Here is a 19989-nt window from a genome sequence, read left to right on the forward strand (position 1 = left end):
TATCACATTTATTTGCCATTAATGTCTGAATCAAGATGTTTACAGAATATTCAGCCCATGTTCAGAATGGATCAGTACTCGGCCCAGTGACTGCTTTCTGTGCTTAAAACTGAGAATTCAGATATTCATTATTATTCTTTACAGAAAGTCACTGAGCTCGTGGAGAAGGGAAACCGGGCGGACAGTTCCAAACTTCTCCTAAATCTGGTGATGGAGAAAGACTCTTGGGCCCAAAGGCTGATGTGGGAATCCTTTGTGAAAATGTGCGACAGATTACCAAAGTTGGAGAAAATACTGAAAGAAATACAGGAACTCGGTACGGTAAAATCACACACTGAATTCAACTTCAGATTCAAACATTGCAGAATTTACTATAATATTACACAAATCTGATTTCATGAAAATTGATTGATTTAAACAGGTTGTGATTCATTTGATTATATGGACATCGCAGGAGGTTTATCTGAAATACCCAGTGACCTGAAAGGTAAGTGATGACATGGAGATTTCAAACTGTTTATTTCACTTCCCAGAATCAGAATGATTGACTGTAGCCGTTTGTTTCAGAGATTGACAGAATCTGGGAATCAGAAAATCAAAGGCTGGAGAAACAAGATTGAACATCACTTGATCCCTTGCCCCCACTATTTAGTTTAAAGCCCACTCTACTGCCCTAGTTATACGATTTGCCAAAACACTGGACCCAGCACGGTTCAGATGAAGACTGTCCTAATGGGACAGCTCCCACTTTTTGTTTTTTTATTCATTCATGGGATGTGGGCGTCACTGGCCAGGCCAGCATTTATTGCCCATCCCTAATTGCCCTTGAGAAGATGGTGGTGAGCGGCCTTCTTGAACCACTGCAGTCCATCTGAGGTAGCTACATCCACAGTGCTGTTAGGAAGGGAATTCCAGGATTTTGACCCAGCAACAGTGAAGGAACGGCGATATAGTTCCAAGTCAGGATGGTGTGTGACTTGGAGGGGAACTTGCAGGTGGTGATGTTCCCATGCATTTGCTGCCCTTGTCCTCCTGGTTGGTAGAGGTCACGGGTTTAGAAGGTGCTGTCTAAGAAGCCTTGGTGCATTGCTGCAGTGAATCTTGTAGATGGTAAACACTGCTGCCACTGTGCGTCAGAGGTGGAGAGAGTAGATGGGGTGCCAATCAAGCGGGCTGCTTTGTCCTGGATGGTGTAGAGCTTCTTTAGTGTTGTTGGAGCTGCACCCATCCAGGCAAGTGGAGAGTATTCCGTCACACTCCTGACTTGTGCTTTGCAGATGGTGGACAGGCTTTGGGGAGTCAGGAGGTGAGTTACCCGCCTCAGGATTCCGAGCCTCTGACCTGCTCTTGTAGCCACGGTATTTATATGGCTACTCCAGTTCAGTTTCTGGTCAATGGTAACCCCTAGGATGTTGATAGTGGCGGATTCAGCGATGGTAATGCCATTGAATGTCAAGGGGAGATGGTTAGATTCTCTCTTGTTGGAGATGGTCATTGCCTGGCACTTGTGTGGCGCGAATGTTATTTGCCACTTATCAGCCCAAGCCTGGATATTGTCCTGGTCTTGCTGCATTTCTACATGGACTGCTTCAGTATCTGAGGAGACACGAATGGTGCTGAACATTGTGCAATCATCAGCAAACATCCCCACTTCTGACCTTATGATTGAAGGAAGGTCATTGATGAAGCAGCTGAAGATGGTTGGGACTGGGACACTACCCTGAGGAACTACTGCAGTGATGTCCTGGAGCTCAGATGATTGACCTCCAACAACCACAAACATCTTCCTTTGCGCTAGGTATGACTCCAGTCAGAGGAGAGTTTTACCCCGATTCCCATTGACCTCAGATTTGCTAGGGCTCCTTGATGCCATACTCGGTCAAATGCTGCCTTGATGTCAAGAGCAGTCACTCTCACATCACCTCTTGAGTTCAGCTCTTTTGTCCATGTTTGAACCAAGGCTGTAATGAGGTCAGGAGCTGAGTGGCCCTTACGGAACCCAAACTGAGCGTCACTAAGCAGGTTATTGCTAAGCAAGTGCCGCTTGATGGCACTGCTGATGACACCTTCCAGCACTTTACTGATGATTGAAAGTAGGCTGATGGGGCGGTAATTGGCCGGGTTGGACTTGTCCTGCTTTTTGTGTACAGGAAATACCTGGTCAATTTTCAACATTGCAGGGTAGATGCCAGTGTTGTAGCTGTACTGGAACAGTTTGGCTAGGGGTGTGGCAAGTTCTGGAGCACAGGTCTTCAGTACTGTTGCCGGAATATTGTCAGGGCCCATAGTTTTTGCAGTATCCAGTGCCTTCAGTCGTTTCTTGATATCAAGCAGAGTGAATCGAATTGACTGAAGTCTGGCATCTGTGATGCTGGGGACTTCATGAGGAGGCCGAGATGGATCATCAACTCGGCACTTCTGGCTGAAGATTTTTGCAAATACTTCAGCCTTACCTTTTGCACTGATGTGCTGGGCTCCCCCATCATTGAGGATGGGGACATTTACGGAGCCACCACCTCCACTTAGTTGTTTAATTGTCCATCACCATTCATGGCTGGATGTGGCAGGACTGCAGAGCTTAGATCTGATGCGTTGGTTATGGGATCGCTTAGCTCTGTCTATCGCATGCTGCTTACCCAGTGTGGCATGCAGATAGTCCTGTGTTGTAACTTCACCAGGTTGACACCTCATTTTGAGGTATGCCTGGTGCTGTTCCTGGCATGTCCTCCTGCACTCTTCATTGAACCAGGTTTGGTCTCCTGGCTTGATGGTAATGGTAGAGTGGGGGATATGCCGGGGCATGAGGTTACTGATTGTGGTTAAGTACAATTCTGCTGCTGCTGATGGCCCACAGTGCCTCATGGATGCCCAGTTTTGCATTGCTAGATCTGTTCGAAATCTATCCCATTTAGCACGGTGGTAGTGCCACACAATGTGAAGGCGGAACTTCATCTCCACAAGGACTGTGTGGTGGTCACTCCTACCAATACTGTCATGGACAGAAGCATCTGCGGCAGGCAGATTGGTGAGGACGAGGTCAAGTACGTTTTCCCCTCTTGTTGGTTCCCTCACCAACTGCCATATACCCAGTCTAGCAGCTATGTCCTTTAGGACTCTACCAACTCGGTCAGTAGTGGTGCTACCGAGCCATTCTTGGTGATGGACATTGAAGTCTCCCACCCAGAGTACATTTTGTGCCCTTGCCACCCCCAGTGCTTCCTCCAAGTGGTGTTCAACATGGAGGAGTACTGACTCATCAGCTGAAGGAGGACGGTAGGTGGTAATCAGTAGGAGGTTATCTTGCCCATGTTTGATCTGATGCCATGAGACCTCATGGGGTCCGGAGTCGATGTTGAGGACTCCCAGGGCAACTCCCTCCCTACTGTATACCAGTGTGCCACCACCTCTGCTGGGTCTGTCCTGTGGGTGGGACAGGACATACTCGGGGATGGTGATTGCAGTGTCTGGGACATTGTCTGTAAGGTATGATTCCGTGAGTATGATTATGTCCGGCTGTTGCTTGATTAGTCTGTGGGACAGCTCTCCCAACTTTGGCACAAGCCCCCAGATGTTAGTAAGGAGGACTTTGCAGGGTCGACAGGGCAGGCTTTGCCATACTATCCCCAGTTCTGGTGCCAGTGCCCCATCAATCAAAACCCATTTCTCTCACATCAATCTTTCAGCCACGACTTTGATGCTCTAATGTTATTTACCCGACTCCAATTTGCTCATGGCTCAGGTAATAATGCAAAGATTATCCTGAGTGGTGTGAAACGGGGCTGATTTTTTGGCACCTGCACTGTTTGGGATTTTCTTCTCCCTGCTGCTCTCACATGCGTTCAAGTCTTCAGAAGAAGGAATTTTCCTCCACACAAGATCAGGTGGCAGTTTGTTCAACCTTGCCCGTCTGAGAGTGAAGACCAAAGTACGGAAAGTCCTCATCAGGGAACTCCGCTTTGCTGACGATGCTGCATTAACATCTCACACTGAAGAGTGCCTGCAGAGTCTCATCGACTGGTTTGCGGCTGCCTGCAACGAATTTGGCCTAACCATCAGCCTGAAGAAAAGGAACATCATGGGACAGGGCGCCAGAAATTCTCCATCTATCAATATTGGCGACCACGCTCTGGAAGTGGTTCAAGAGTTCACCTACCTAAGCTCAACTGTCACCAGTTAACTGTCTCTCGATGCAGAAATCAACAAGCACATGGGAAATGCTTCCACTGCTATCTCCAGACTGGCCAAGAGAGTGTGGGAAAATGGCGCACTGACATGGAACACAAAAGTCCGAGTGTATCAAGCCTGTGTCCTCAGCACCTTGCTCTACGGCAGCGAAGCCTGGACAACGTATGTCAGCCAAGAACGATGTCTCAATTCATTCCATCTTCGCTGCCTCTGGAGAATCCTTGGCATTAGGTGGCAGGACCGTATCTCCAACACAGAAGTCCTCGAGGTGGCCAACGTCCCCAACATATACACCCTACTGAGCCAGCGGCGCTTGAGATGGTTTGGCCATGTGAGCCGCATGGAAGATGGCAGGATCCCCAAAGGCACATTGTACAGCGAGCTCGCCACTGGTATCAGACCCATCAGCCGTCCATGTCTCCACTTTAAAGACGTCTGCAAACGTAACATGAAGTCCTGTGACATTGATCACAAGTCGGGGAGTCAGTTGCCAGTGATCGCCAGAGCTTGCGGACAGCCGTAAAGGTGGGGCTGAAGTGTGGCGAGTCGAAGAGACTTAGCAGTTGGCAGGAAAAAAGACAGAAGTGCAAGGGGAGAGCCAACTGTGTAACAGCCCCGACAACCAATTTTATCTGCCCCCATTTCTTACCTGTGGAAGATTCTGTCACTCTAGAATTGGCCTTTATAGCCACTCCAGGCATTGCTTCACAAACCACTGATCACCTCCAGGCGCTTACCCATTGTCTCTTGAGACAAGAAGGCCAAAGAAGAAGAACAATACCTAGAAGTTCTGCTTTTTAATTTAACCCCTAGTTAAATACTCATACGCTCTGTGCAGAACCTCTTTCCTCGTCCTGTCTGTGTTTGTTGGTACCCACATGAACCACAACAACTGGTTCCTCCCCCTCCCACTGCAAGTTCCTCTCCATCCTGCCCTGGCACAGGGCAAGCAATACAGACTTGTGGACTCTCACTCTTGGCCACAGAGAACAATGTCTATCCCCTGGCTATACTGTCTCCGACTACCACTACATTCCTATTTACTCCTCTCACTTGAATGGCTTCCTGTACCACGGTGCCATAGTCAGTTCTCTGCTGCCTATTATTTTAATTCTCTGCCTCACTCCAACTCTTAACTTTCTGTTCTTGTCCTACACTATTCCAGTGAAGGTCAATTTAAGCTTGAGGGAAAGCACCTCAGCTTTCCATTAGGCACATTACAGCCTTCCAGTCTCAACCTTCAGTTTAATAATTACAGCTCATAATCTCTGCCCCCATTTTTCTGGACAGCAGCTATTGGTCATGATGCTGCTATTTGAATTCACACATCCTCTCGTTCCAAACAAAAACAAAACACTGCAGTTACTGGAAATCCAAAATAAAAACAGAAATTGCTGGAAATGCTCAGCAGATCTGGCAGCATCTGTGGAAAGAGAAACCGAACTGTTCTGATGAAAGGTCACAAACCTGAAACACTAACTGTTTCTGTCACCACAGACGCTGCCCAACCTGCTGAGTATTTCCAGCATTTTCTCTCTTCTGGACTCATCTTTTATTGCTTTACTTGCCCTATTGTCATCTCATTTTGCCATCATTACTTTTGTCATTTAATCTCCCTTACCTCCCAACCTATCACAGATCTTCACTTTTGTTGTTATCCCTGCCCCCCACCTTTTCCTGCCTCTGTACTTGTTTAATATCTTTTACACCTCTAACATCTTCCAGTTGACAAAAGACGTTAAACATTAACTCTGTTTCTCTCTCCACACATGCTGCCTAAGCTGAGTACAAGGAAGCTGAAGGCATGGTCGCCAGTGGTGGAACATTGAAAACTGAGGATGCGCAAGAGTCCAGAGTTGGAGAATCGCAGAGATCTAGGAGGGTTCTAGGGCTGGAGGAGGTTAAAGGAAGGGAGTGGTGTGGCCGTGGAGGGATTTTTAAACAAGAATTATAATGTTTAAGTCGATACGTTGCTGGACCGGGAGCCAATGTAGGTCAGCAAGCACAGGGTTGATAGGTGAATGGGACTTGGCGAGAGTTAGGATATAGATACCAGAGTTTTGGATGAACTCAGTTTTGAACATGAACTGGGGGCAAGAGGCCGAGACCATGAAGAGTGGAGTGAGAAACTTCTCCAGAGAGAACTGTAAAGATCCGAACTGATCAATTGCTCCAAAGCAGTTTTTCCCAGTGAAAATCCATTTCTGGGTGCTGAGGTACAGATGATGCAAGGTGGGAGGCCGACCAGGAGATCATTGGAATAGTTGGGTCTGGAGTTAACAAAACCATTGATGAAGGTTTCAGCAGCAAATGAGGTGAAGTGGAGACAGGCGGTCATTGTGATGGTGAGGATATGGAGTTAGAAGCTCAGAGTTCAGATAGGATGTCATGTGGAACTTATCTCCATTCACTGTCTGTTCATCACCCAGTGCTGATAATTCAAGTAACCAGCCCAAGGCAGGTTATAAGTGGGAGGACACTGAGAAGTGAGGGATCTTGGAGTGAATGTGCACAGATCCCTGAAGGTATCACGACAGGTTATGAAGGAATATGGAATCCTTTCCTTTTTCAGTTGAGGTATACAATTTGAGAGCAGGGAGGTTATGCTGGAACTGAATAACTCATATTTTAGGCCACAACTTGAGTACTGTGTGCAGTTCTGGACACCTCATTGAAGAAAGGATGTAATTGCATTGGGGAGGGTACAAAGGAGATTTATGAGTGTGTTGCCAGGAATAGGAAAATGAAGCTATGAGGAAAGATTGGGTAGGCTGGGGTTGTTCTCCTTCAAACAGAGGAGGCTGAGGGGGAGATCTGATTGAGATGTGCAAATTTGACAGGGGCCTGGAAAGAGCAGATGGGAAGGGCCGATTTAGCTTGGCAGAGGGCTCAGTGAAGATGAGGGTAATTTTTTCACCCAGAGGGTGGTGGGGGTCTGGAACTCACTGCCTGAAATGGTGGTAGAGGCAGAAAATCTCATCTCATTCAAAAGGTGCCTGGATATTCACCTGAAGTGCCATAACCTGCAGAACCAAATGGACCAAATTCTGGAAAGTGAAATAGACTGTTTTATTTCAGCATGATAGGCCAAGCGGCTTCTTTCTGTGCCGTAAGCTTTGTATCATTAAATTCGATTCTAAGGCCTCATGAGTGGAGCTCAGGAACAGTCACAGTCTGTTCCTCTCCCACTGATATCCAATGTCCTGTTTCCCATTGCTGCAGAAGATCAGCACCACTGACCATTGTGAAGATTGATCCACGAGAACATCTACTGTTGCACACTAGGATCATGTGTGGATTTGTAATGAGATGTTTATAGTACAGGGCAGGCTGGATAGTATTAATCATCAGAGGGAAAATATCACCTTCATAGGAATTTCTAGATTCAGTAAATATTAGAATCAAGGGAGAGTTTGAAACTTTTCTCAGGATTATTCACTCTCAAGCAACTTCCAATAACTGAGTTTTAAATCCAATATGCATCTCTATTGAAACTGTGAATTAAATATGTCTATTCATTGAAATATAATGAGAAATTATTTATGTAAACACAACTAACATTGAAAACCACTTTCTGACTGTTCTAATTGAAGATGTTCAACAGAAACACAAGGAAACACTCCGGGTACAAACTGAAACACTGAGAGTGAACACTATCCTAATAAAGGAGAAGGTTAAGATTTTCCAGCTGGTTGATCGATACGCTGAGCTAACGGTCATTTCTACTGTTCGAGATCGGACACTTGTAGAACATGAACTGCTGGCAAGAGGCCGAGACCATGAAGAGTGGAGAGAGAAACATCTCCGGAAAGAACTGGAAAAAATCCGAACTGATCAATTATTCCAGAGCAGTTTTTCCCACAGAAAATCCAAATCTGGGAGTTCAGCAGCAGTGAGTGGAGTTCCGGGGATGGGAAAAACAACAATGGTACAAAAGATTGTTTATGACTGGGCCACTGGGAAAATATACCCAAACTTTCAATTTGTTTTCAGTTTTAAATTCCGGGATTTGAACACGATTAACTGCAGAATAAACCTGAGGAATCTGGTACTGAAGCAGTATCCTTACTTTGGGAATGCCCTGGGAGAGCTCTGGAAGAATCCAGAGGGATTGCTGTTTATATTTGATGGTTTGGATGAATTCAAGGACACGATTGATTTTACTGACAATCGGAGAAATACAGAACCTCAGTACATATGCACAGATCCCGAATGCTGGTGTGAAGAGTCTGACATTGTGTACAGTTTAATACAACACAAGCTGCTCCCAGGATGTTCTGTGTTAGTGACCAGTCGTCCCACTGCATTACATTTATTGGAAAAGGCTGAGATCAGTGTCTGGGCTGAAATCCTGGGATTTGTTGGTGATGAACGGAAAGAATATTTCAACAAGTTTTTTGAAGATCAGACGGTGGCAGCAGCTGTTTTCAAACACGTGGAGGAGAACGTGATCCTGTACACCATGTGCTACAACCCTTCCTACTGCTGGATCCTCTGTCTGTCACTGGGTTCCTTCTTTGCACAAAGAGACAGGAAACAGCAGCAAGTTCCCAAGACCATCACCCAGCTATATTCCTACTATATTTACAACATTCTGAAAAACCATAGCCAAGAGTTTGAAAACCCCCGTGATGTGTTACTGAAGATCGGTGAGATGGCCTTCACAGGAGTCTCCAGGAAGAAGATTGTGTTTGGAAATGGAGATTTGACCGAGTACAATCTGCAACCTTCCCAGTTCCTGGCTGGATTCCTGATGGAACTTTTGGAGAGAGATGATTCTGTCCAGAGTGTGGTTTACACATTCCCGCACCTCACCATCCAAGAGTTTGTAGCTGCACTCGCACAATTCCTGACTGCAGATCCCGGGAACATCCGGAATCTCCTCAGCAGCGCTCACAGCAAGGAAGATGGGAGATTTGAGATATTTCTGCGTTTTGTTGCTGGTCTCTCCTCCCCACAGGCAGCTCGACCCCTGGAAGAGTTTCTGGGTCGATTTCCTCATCAAACAACCTGCCGAGTGATTGACTGGGTGAAGGAGAAGGTTAAAGGAGAGATTAGAAACACAAGGAGTGAAACTGGTAAAAGGAACCTCCTGAACACATTGCACTACCTGTTTGAGTGTCAGAATAAAGCACTGGTTCAGGACACAGTGGGATCTGTGGAAATACTTACATTGAGGGAATTGCGACTGACCCCAATTGACTGTGCCGTCTTGTCTCACGTTAGTGGTCTCTGTGATACCATAAAAAACCTTGATCTGTATTGCTGCAACATTCAGTTTGAAGGACTCCAGCGGCTGGGACCCGTACTGCACAAATGCCAGGAGTTGAGGTAACTGTTTATTTGTCTCGAACTGTTGGGTGAATTGGAGAACAGTCACAGATTGTGTTGTTGCTCCGTAATGAAGGGAAAGAAACAGTTGTTAAACCAGAGAGAAACAAATTCAACATAACGATGACAAATAATAAGAGGATTGTTTAGTTTTACCATCAGGACTGGAAAATCTAAAATGGATCCTTGTGAACCATTAGGGATTTTACAATCTGTATGGAATCAGTAAATACAGGTCACTGAAAGGGTCTGATAATTTAATTACAATAAATCATCATTAATAAGGCTGGACAGCAGAATGTAAATATAAAATATAAACCAGCAGAACAGAAAATTAATGTCAAATATTTTCCACATCCACCATTTTAACTAGAAACAGGACAGAAAACTGAGTTTAAATAATTAACATTAGATATTTAATCCAATCCCATGCAGGATGTGTATGTCGAAGGAGACGTTTCCTGGATTGGGAGTATTGGGGAAATAGGAATTATTGTAGCTGTAAATGTTTAGAATAATTCACAGTCCTGAACATTGCTGATAAAAAGGCTCCAATCTAACATGTTGTGGGGTATGAACCCCGGAGTACAGACACACACCGGTCAGTGGTGGAGCCTCACAGCAGCAGCTCCTGGGAAAAACCTGGGGCCTGAAACCGGGAATTTCCCATAATCCATCCCCTTGTGTGAAGCCTCAATCCGGGATGAACTTCCAAACATTCCCCAGAAATTGTCAGATCAGTTACACTTGAAATAAATTTAGCGCCAGTTTTATGGGGAATAACGTGAGAGACTCCCCTTCCCTGTAAAATAGGAGCACAGACACATTTAAAACTTACAATGGGACAGAATCAATTCTCCTTGTTATATAAAATCCTGGGAGAATGGATTTTACAGCAGCAGTTAGCACCATTTCACAATATAACTCACCCCAGGTATTATACAGATTGATATACTGTACAGAGTAAAAAGTACAGGAAATCACCATTTTATCATTTAATTCATGGGAAATCACCCCATTCCCATAAAATCCAGGATTTAAGAAGTGACAGAAATGAGACCATTTTGACGAGGCTGGTCACTAATCTCCAGGAGGGTAATTCTGATCATCAGGTAATGAGACCAGACTGAGGGACAGTTAAAGACTTCACACAGACAGTACAGTGTTACATAGGATATACAGCACAGAAACAGGCCATTGTGTCCAACCTGTCGATACAGGCATTTATGCTGCACTCGAGCCTCCTCCCGTCTTTCCTCATCTAATTGTATCAGCATAACTCGCTATTGTCTTCTCTCTCATGATTATCTAGCCTCCCCTTCAATGTACATAAACTATTCACCTCAAACACCTACTGTGGTAGCGGGTTCCACATTCTCATTAGAGACTCATTATGCCACAGAAGGAAGCCATTCGACCCATTGAGTCCATGCCAGCTCTCTGTATAGCAATTCAGTCAGGCCTATTCCTCCTGCTAGTTTATTTCCCTCAAGTATGTTTTGATTTCCCTTTTCACTTCCTCAACCGTCATAATCAACGAGTTCCAAGTCATTACTACTCACTGTGGAAAGTAAAGTTCTTCCTCACAAACCCCCTGTATCTCTTGATCAAAATCTGAAATTTGTACCTTCAGCTAATGTGAACAGATTTTCTTTGTCTATCTTATCAATACCTGTTATAATCTTATACACCTCTGTCAGAACTCCTCTCAACCTTTTTTGCTCCGAGGAGATAATAACAATAAGTTGCCAAATCAAAGGTTATTGCAGAAATTAAAAGCTCACGGTGTAGAGGGTAACATATTGGCATGGGTCGAAGATTGGCTAACTAACAGGAAACAGAGAGTAGGCATAAATAGGTCATTTTCTGGTCGGCAAAATGTAATGACTGGTTTGTCACAGGGATCAGTCCTGGGGCCTCTACATTTTTCAATTTATATAAATGACTTAGATGAAGAGACCAAAGGTATGGTTATCAAATTTGCTGATGACACAAAAATAGATAAGAAAGTCAGTTGTGAAGTGTACATAAGGAGGCTACAAAGGGATATAGATAGGTTACGTGAGTGGGCAAAGATCAGAACCAGCCTTTCCAGTACATCCTGTCTATCAATTTTCACCCCATCCATTGCCACTACCATCTCCGCCTGAACTGGTATTTTGTCAGATTCCACTTCCTTAGTAAACACTGATACAAAGTACTCATTTTGTGTTCCAAAGAACAGTACAGTACAGGAACAGGCCATTCGGCCCTCCAAGCCTGCACCGATCTTAATGCCAGCCTAAACTAAAACCTTCTGCACTTCCGGGGTCTGTATCCCTCTATTCCCATCCAATTCATGTATTTGTCAAGATGCCTCTTAAACGTCGCTATCGTATCTGCTTCCACCACATCCCCTTGCAGCAAGTTCCAGGCAATCATCACCCTCTGTGTAAAAACATGCCTCGCACATGACCTCTAAACTTTGCCCCTCGCACCTTAAACCTATGTCTCCTAGTAACTGACTCTTCCACCCTGGGAGAAATCTTCTGACTTTCCACTCTGTCCATGCCACTCATAACTTTGTAAACCTCTATCATGTCGCCCCTCCACCTCCGTCGTTCCAGTGAAAACAATCTGAGTTAATCCAACCTCTCCTCATAGCTAATACCCTTCAGACCAGGCAACATCCTGGTAAACCTCTTCTGTACCCTCTCCAAAGTGTCCTCATCCTTCTGGTAGTGTGGCGACCAGAATTGCACGCAATATTCCAAGTGCGGCCTAACGAAGGCTCTGTACAGCTGCAGCATGACTTGCCAATTTTTATACTCTATGCCCCGACCGATGAAGGCAAGCATGCCGTGTGCCTTCTTGGCTACCTTATCCACCTGCATTGCCACTTTCAGTGACCTGTGGACCTGCACGCCCAGATCTCTCGGCCTGTCAATACTCCTAATGGTTCTGCCATTTACTGTATACTTCCCCCTGTATCAGATCTTCCAAATTGCATTACCTCACATTTGTCCAGATTAAACTCCATCTGCCATTTCTCCACCCAAATCTCCAACCGATCTATATCCTGCTGCATCCTCTGACAATCCTCATCACTATCCGCAACTGGACCAACCTTTGTGTCGTCCGCAAACTTACTAATCAGACCAGCTACATTTTCCTCCAAATCATTTATATATATTACAAACAGCAAAGGTCCCAGCACTGAGCCCTGCAGAACACCACTAGTCACAGCACTCCATTCAGAAAAGCACGCTTCCATTGCTACCCTCTGTCTTCTATGACCAAGCCAGTTCTGTATCCATCTTGCCAGCTCACCTCTGATCCCGTGTGACTTCACCTTTTGTACCAGTCTGCCATGAGGGGTCTTGTCAAAGGCTTTACTGAAGTCCATATAGATAACATCCACTGCCTTTCCTTCATCAATCATCTTTGTCACTTCCTCAAAAAACTCGATCAAATTAGTGAGACACGACCTCCACTTCACAATACCATGCTGTCTCTCGGTAATAAGTTCATTGGTTTCAAATGGGAGTAAATCCTGTCCCGAAGAATCCTCTCCAATAATTTCCCCACCACTGACGTAAGGCTCACCGGCCTGTAATTTCCTGGATTATCCTTGCTCCCCTTCTTAAACAAAGGAACAACGTTGGCTATTCTCCAATCCTCTGGGACATTCCGTGTAGCCAATGAGGATACAAAGATTTCTGTCAAGGCCCCAGCAATTTCTTCCCTTGCCTCCCGCACTATTCTGGGGTAGATCCCATCAGGCCCTGGGGCTTATCTACCTTAATGTTTTTCAAGGCTCCCAACGCCTCCTCCTCTTTGATAACGACATGAGTCAGACTATCTACACTCCCTTCCCTAGACTCACCATCCACCAAGTCCTTCTCTATGGTGAATACTGATGCAAAGTACTCATTTAGTACCTCGCCCATTTCCTCTGGCTCCACGCATATATTCCCTCCGCTGTCCTTGAGTGGGCCAACTCTTCCCCTGGCTGCCCTCTTGCTCTTTATATACGTATAAAAAGCCTTGGGATTCTCCTCAATCCTGTTTGCCAATGACTTTTCATGACCACTTTTAGCCCTCCTGACTCCTTGCTTAAGTTCCTTCCTACTTTCTTTGTCTTCCTCAAGGGCTTTGTCTGTTCCCAGCCTTCTAGCCCTTATGAATGCTTTCTTTTTCTTTTCGACTAGTCTCACAATATCCCTTGTTATCCAAGGTTCCCGAAACTTGCCAAACTTATCCTTCTTCCTCACAGCAACATGCCGGTCCTGGATTCTAATCAACTGACATTTAAAGGACTTCCATATGTCAGATGTTGATGAACCCTCAAACAGCCGCCCCCAATCTAAATTCTTCAGTTCCTGCCTAATATTGTTTTAATTAGCCTTCCCCCAATTTAGCACCTTTACCCGAGGACTACTCTTATCCTTATCCACAAGTACCTTAAAACTTACAGAATTATGGTCACTGTTCCCGAAATGCTCCCCCACTGAAACCTTGACCACCTGGCCGGGCTCATTTCCCAATACCAGGTCCAGTACGGCCCCATCCCTAGTTGGACTATCTACATATTGTTTCAAGAAGCCCTCCTGGATGCTCCTTACAAATTCTGCCCCATCCAAGCTCTAGCACAAAGTGAGTCCCAATCAATATAGGGGAAGTTAAAATCACCCACCACTACAACCCTGTTACCTTTACATCTTTCCAAAATCTATCCACATATCTGCTCCTCTATCTCCCGCTGGCTGTTGGAAGGCGTGTTGTAAACCCCCAACATCGTGACTGCACCCTTCCTAATCCTGAGCTCTACCCAAATTGCCTCGCTGCATGACCCTTCCGAGGTGTCCTCCCGCAGTACAGCTGTGATATTCTCCTTAACAAGTAATGCAACTCCCCCACCCCTTTTACATCCCCCTCTATCCCGCCTGAAGCTCTGAATCCCGGAACATTTAGCTGCCAGTCCTGTCCTTCCCTCAACCAAGTCTCTGTAATAGCAACAACATTATAGTTCCAAGTACTAATCCAAGCTCTAAATTCATCTGCCTACCTGTTATACTTCTCGCATTGAAACAAATGCACTTCAGACCACCAGTCCCGCTGTGCTCAGCTACATCTCCCTGCCTGCTCTTCCTCTTAGTCTTACTAGCCTTATTTACTAGTTCCCCCTCAGTTATTTCACCTGCTGACCTACTGCTCTGGTTCCCACTCCCCTGCCACACTAGTTTAAACCCTCCTGAGTGACACTAGCAAACCTCACAGCCAGGATATGTGTGCCCCTCCAGTTTAGATGCAACCCGTCCTTCTTGTACAGGTCCCACCTGTCCCGGAAGAGATCCCAATGATCCAGATATCTGAAACCCTCCCTCCTACACCAGCTGTTCAGCCACGTGTTTAGCTGCACTATCTTCCTATTTCTAGCCTCACTGGCACGTGGCACAGGGAGTGATCCCGAGATTACCACTCTCGAGGTCCTGTTTTTTAACTTTCTACCTAACTCCCTGAACTCCCCCTGCAGGACCTCATCACTCTTTGTTAGTACTGATGTGTACCACAACCTCTGGTTGTTCACCCTCCTCCTTCAGAATGTTCCCTGTCCATTCAGAGACATCCTCGACCCTGGCACCAGGGAGGTAGCATACCTTCCTGGAGTCTCTTTCACATCCACAGAAGCGCCTATATGTGCCCCTGACTATAGAGTCCCCTATAACTATTGCTCTTCTGTGCTTTGCCCCTCCCTGCTGAACAACAGTGCCAGCCGTGGTGCCACTGCTGTGGCCGCTGCTGCTGTTTTCCCCTGATAGGCCATCCACCCCAACAGTATCCAAAACGGTATACTTGTTAGAGAAGGGTACAGCCGCAGGGGATTCCTGCGCTGACTGCCTGCCCCTTCTAGCGGTCACCGATCTATCTGCCTGCACCTTGGGTGTAACCACATCTCTAAAACTCCTGTCTATGATGCTTTCCGCTACCTGCATGCTCCTAAGTGCATCCAATTGCTCCTCCAACCGATCCATGCAGTCTGTGAGGAGCTGCAACTGGGTACACTTCCTGCAGATGTAGTCGTCCGGAACGCTGGAAGCGTCATGGGCCTCCCACATCTCACAGGTGAAGTACTTTACCCCTCTAACTGACATTTCTAGCACTAATTAATAAATTAATTTAAAATAAATACTTATTAAATCCTTACTAAATTAAGTTACAATTAACTATATGGTCCTTTGCGCTAGATTTCTGCTATAAATATGAAATGCTAAATACAGTAATCTCCTCCCTCCGGTTTAGTAACTCCTCTACTTATTAATTAATTATTTAATTAGGGGTTTAATCAATTTTAATCAATGTTTTATTTTCAAATTCAGTACAGATTCCCTACCAGCCAATCAGGTCACAGCTTTCCTGTGACGTCACTTTTTCCAGTTTATTTTTAGTTTTTTCCAGGTTTTTTTTCACCCGAGGTAAGTTTTTTCTATACTTACCGGTCCGGAACTCTGCCCTCCGAGTCTTCTCCCTGGATGTATGCCGCGAATCCCCGAGGTAAGGTTTTTATACCACCCTCTTTGACCCTAATATGCCCCACCCGACATCTTACTACCCCCTTAAGCCCTTAAGGTGATTGGTAGAAGGATTAGAGGGCACATGAGGGGAAACTTTTTCACCCAGAGGGTGGTGGTGTCTGGAATTCACTGCCAGGAATGGTGGTGGAGGCAGAAACTCTCAATGCTTTGAAAAGGACATGTACCGAGTGTGCTGTAACCTGCGTGGCTGTGGACCAGGTGCTGGAAGGTGGGATTAGTTTGGGTGGATAGCTTGTTTGGCAAGCACGGACACGATGGGCTGAATGGCCTCCTTCTGAGCAGTACTTTTTTCTATGTTTCTTACCATTTACATGCCGTTAGAAGATTTTTGGGTTCCCTTTCACGTTAACTGCCATTCCTTTCTCAGATTCTCTCTTTGCCAGTCTGATGCTCTTTGCTCTTCACTTCCCCCCTCAACTTATTGAGCTGAATTTTAAGACTTGCCACTGCTCCTGGCAGCCGGTGGAAAATGCGGGCCAGGTACATCAGAGCTGCCGCAAACTTGCATGACAGCTCAGTTAAATAGACAGCATGGCCCTCTTCCCCCCGCACAATGTGGAGTGGGCGGGCTGTCCGACGCCAGCAATGGTGACAGATGCCTGTGCGCAGGCGCTGGTGCCATTTTTACAGGGAAGCCAGTTCTGCCGCCAATTTGAATATTTAACGAAGTATCCCCGCCCTTAAATTAACCAAGTAAAATTGTAACGCCCCTTTCCCACTCCCAATAAAAATTACATTAAATATTTGCCCTTTCCCCCCACAAAACACTTACCTTTGAACTGTGACCTTTGCACCCGCCCAGACTGTACAAAGTGTAAAGTTCCCCTTCCAACAATACCCTATACTGATGATGATCATTTGACCCCATCCCCCCATCACCGACCCCCCACACTAAAATTCTTAATTCCCTGCCACCCCGCACCAGTGTCATGCCTGCTTTTCCCAGGCGGGGAAGTGAAGGTGCAGGAGTGCTGGCCACCACACTGAAGATTGTGGCGGACCTGGAAGATTCAGGAGGATCAGGCCGGGCCCTCCTGGCGTCGGGCTCCGTGATGAGCCTCTGCCAGAAGCATCTTCTGGGCCCTGCGTCATGGACCCTGACATCAGGCGCTCGGTAAAATCCAGCCCATTGTGTTTGGCCTGGTTTGCTCTTGAAGAACACACCTGACATGCATCATACACCCTTGTTTTTATTCCGTCAAATTCTCTAGCTCGCTTATTATCCAAGGAGCCCTGGCTTTGGTTCCCCTACCTTTCCAGCTTGTTGGAATGTACTTAGCCCACACCTGAAATATCTCCTCCTTAAAGATCACCCATTGTTCCATTACCGTTTTTCCTCTGAGTCTTTGGTTCCATTTTGCCCTGGCTAGATCCTCTCTCATCACATTGAACTTGTCCATCTTTCACTACTTTAGATTGTTCCTTGTTCTTCTCCATGACTAATCTAAAACCTATGAAACAATGATCACTCTTCCCCAAGTATTGCCCCACAGATACTTGGTCCACTTCATTCCTCAGCACCAGATCCACCAATGCCTCCTTCCTAGTTGGACTGAGAACATACTGGTCAAGGAAGTTCACCTGAAAACATTTCAGAAATTCCTAACCACTCCTTTCCCTTTACTCTAACATTATCCCAATCGATATTTGGGTAATTAAAGTTCTTACACATTTCTGTGATTTCCCTGCAGATTTGCTCCTTTATTTCTCTCTTTCACTATTCCAAAGCCTGTAGATTACCCCCAGTCATGTGATCACATCCTTTCTTTTGGCCACAGTAGCCAAATGTATTATATTCTTGCTCCCTGAAGATCATTCTCTCTTTCCAACACTACAATGTCTTCCCTAATCAGTACTGCCACACATCTCCCTTTTCTCCTTCACTATCTTTTCTGAACACTTTGGATCCGTGAATATTAAGTGCCCTGTCCTCACCATTTTAAGCCACGTTTCTCATATTTCCACGACATTATATTCCCACACAGGTGTTAGTGCTTGTAGCTCATCAACTTCATTCACCACACTTTACATTTCTAAACATGCATTCTGAACCTGTATTCCCTGTAGTCCTTCGTCAGCTCCTATTTAATATGGTACGACTTCCTTCTCTAATACTGTCTAACACTCTCGCTACTTTAATCACCTGATTCTACTCTTTTGTACTTCTATGTGGCGTTGCCTGTGCCCCTACCAATTTAGTTTAAAGCCTCTCCAACTGCACTAGTGAACGTCCCCACAAGGACATTGGTCCCAGTCCTGCTGAGGTGCAACCCGTCACTTTTTAATAGTGTCCCTCCGCGACACCCTGGTCCACTCCTCCATTACCCCCACCACCTCATCCCCGTCCCAGGGCACCTTCCCCTGCAATCGCAGGAGGTGTAATACCTGCCCATTTACCTCCCCTCTCCTCACTATCCCAGGCCCCAAACATTCCTTTCAGGTGAAGCAGTGATTTACTTGTACTTCTTTCAATGTAGTATACTGTATTCGCTGCTCACAGTGTGGTCTCCTCTACATTGGGGAGACCAAGCGCAGACTGGGTGACCACTTTGCGGAACATCTCCGCTCAGTCCGCAAGCAGGACCCTGAGCTTCCGGTTGCTTGCCATTTCAACACTCCCCCCTGCTCTCATGCTCACATCTCTGTCCTGGGATTGCTGCAGTGTTCCAGTGAACATCAACGCAAGCTCGAGGAACAGCTTCTCATCTACTGATTAGGCACACTACAGCCTGCCGGACTGAACATTGAGTTCAATAATTTCCGAGCATGACAGCCCCCCATTTTACTTTCATTTTCAGTTATTTTTTCTTCCTTTTTTTTACATTCTTTTTTACATTTTTTACTATCTTTTTTTGCATTTATTTCATTTCATCTTAGTTTGTTCAGTTTGCTTACCCACTGCTTTTTTCAGGTTTTTTTTCAGGTTTGCACTTGCTGCTGTTCAATATTCAGTGTATTCACACCTAATCTGTACTAATGCTTTGTCTTTCAATACACCATTAACATATTGTTTGCCTTTGCTCCGTGACCTTTTGGTCAGCTATGTGGCCTGGTCCAATCTGCACCTTCTCCTTTGTTATCTCTTTCCCCACCCCCACCTCACTTGCTTATAATCAGTGACTTTTCTAATATTTGTCAGTTCCGAAGAAGGGTCACTGACCCGAAACGTTAACTCTGCTTCTCTTTCCACAGATGCTGCCAGACCTGCTGAGTGATTCCAGCATTTCTTGTTTTTGTTTCAGATTTCTAGCATCCGCAGTATCTTGCTTTTACTTTTTAATAGATGTCTCCTGCCCCAGATCCCAATATCCCAATAATCTGAAGCCCTCTTGCATCATGTCTCAAGCCACACATTGATCCTCCCTATCTTCCTGTTTCTACTCTCACTGGTGTGTGGCACTGGGAGTAATCCAGAGATTCCTACCTTTGATGTTCTACTTTTTAACTCCCTCCCTAGCTCCTGAAAATCAGACTGTAGGACCTCAATACCTGCCCTCTCTATGTCATTGGTACCGATGTATACCCCGTTCGCACAGCAGAATGTTCTCCATGATGTCCTTTACCCTAGCACCAGGGAGGTAACACATCATGCAGGACTGACCAATCTGAATTCACTGTTTGATTTGTGGGTGACTATCTTATATTGATGGCCTCTAGTTTTGCTTTTCCCCACAAGTGGAACCATTCTCTCTGTGTCTCCTCTATCAAAACCTTTCATACTTCTAAACACCTCTATTAGGTCACCCCTCAGCCTGCTCTTGATTTAGAAAATAGAGACCAGCCTGTTCATTCCCTCCGGATCGGTATTCCCTACATTTCTGGTATCATCCTTGTAAATATTTTTCACCCTCTCCAGTGCCTCCATATCTTTTTTATGATATGATGAACAGAATTGTAT

The 19989-nt window shown here is 45.6% G+C and overlaps 1 protein-coding gene across 1 annotated transcript in view; it reads left to right on the forward strand.

Moving 5' to 3' along the window:
• LOC137345309 (NACHT, LRR and PYD domains-containing protein 3-like) overlaps window positions 1-19989 on the forward strand; it is a 70517-nt gene that overhangs the window by 33784 nt on the left and 16744 nt on the right. Inside the window, exons 4-6 of the mRNA XM_068008807.1 lie at window positions 145-316; window positions 422-487; window positions 7779-9516. Of these exons, the coding sequence (XP_067864908.1) occupies window positions 145-316; window positions 422-487; window positions 7779-9516 (1976 nt within the window). The remainder of the gene's footprint in view (window positions 1-144; window positions 317-421; window positions 488-7778; window positions 9517-19989) is intronic.

This window comes from Heterodontus francisci, chromosome 28 (genome assembly GCF_036365525.1).
Source record: "Heterodontus francisci isolate sHetFra1 chromosome 28, sHetFra1.hap1, whole genome shotgun sequence".
NCBI classification, from domain to species: domain Eukaryota; kingdom Metazoa; phylum Chordata; class Chondrichthyes; order Heterodontiformes; family Heterodontidae; genus Heterodontus; species Heterodontus francisci.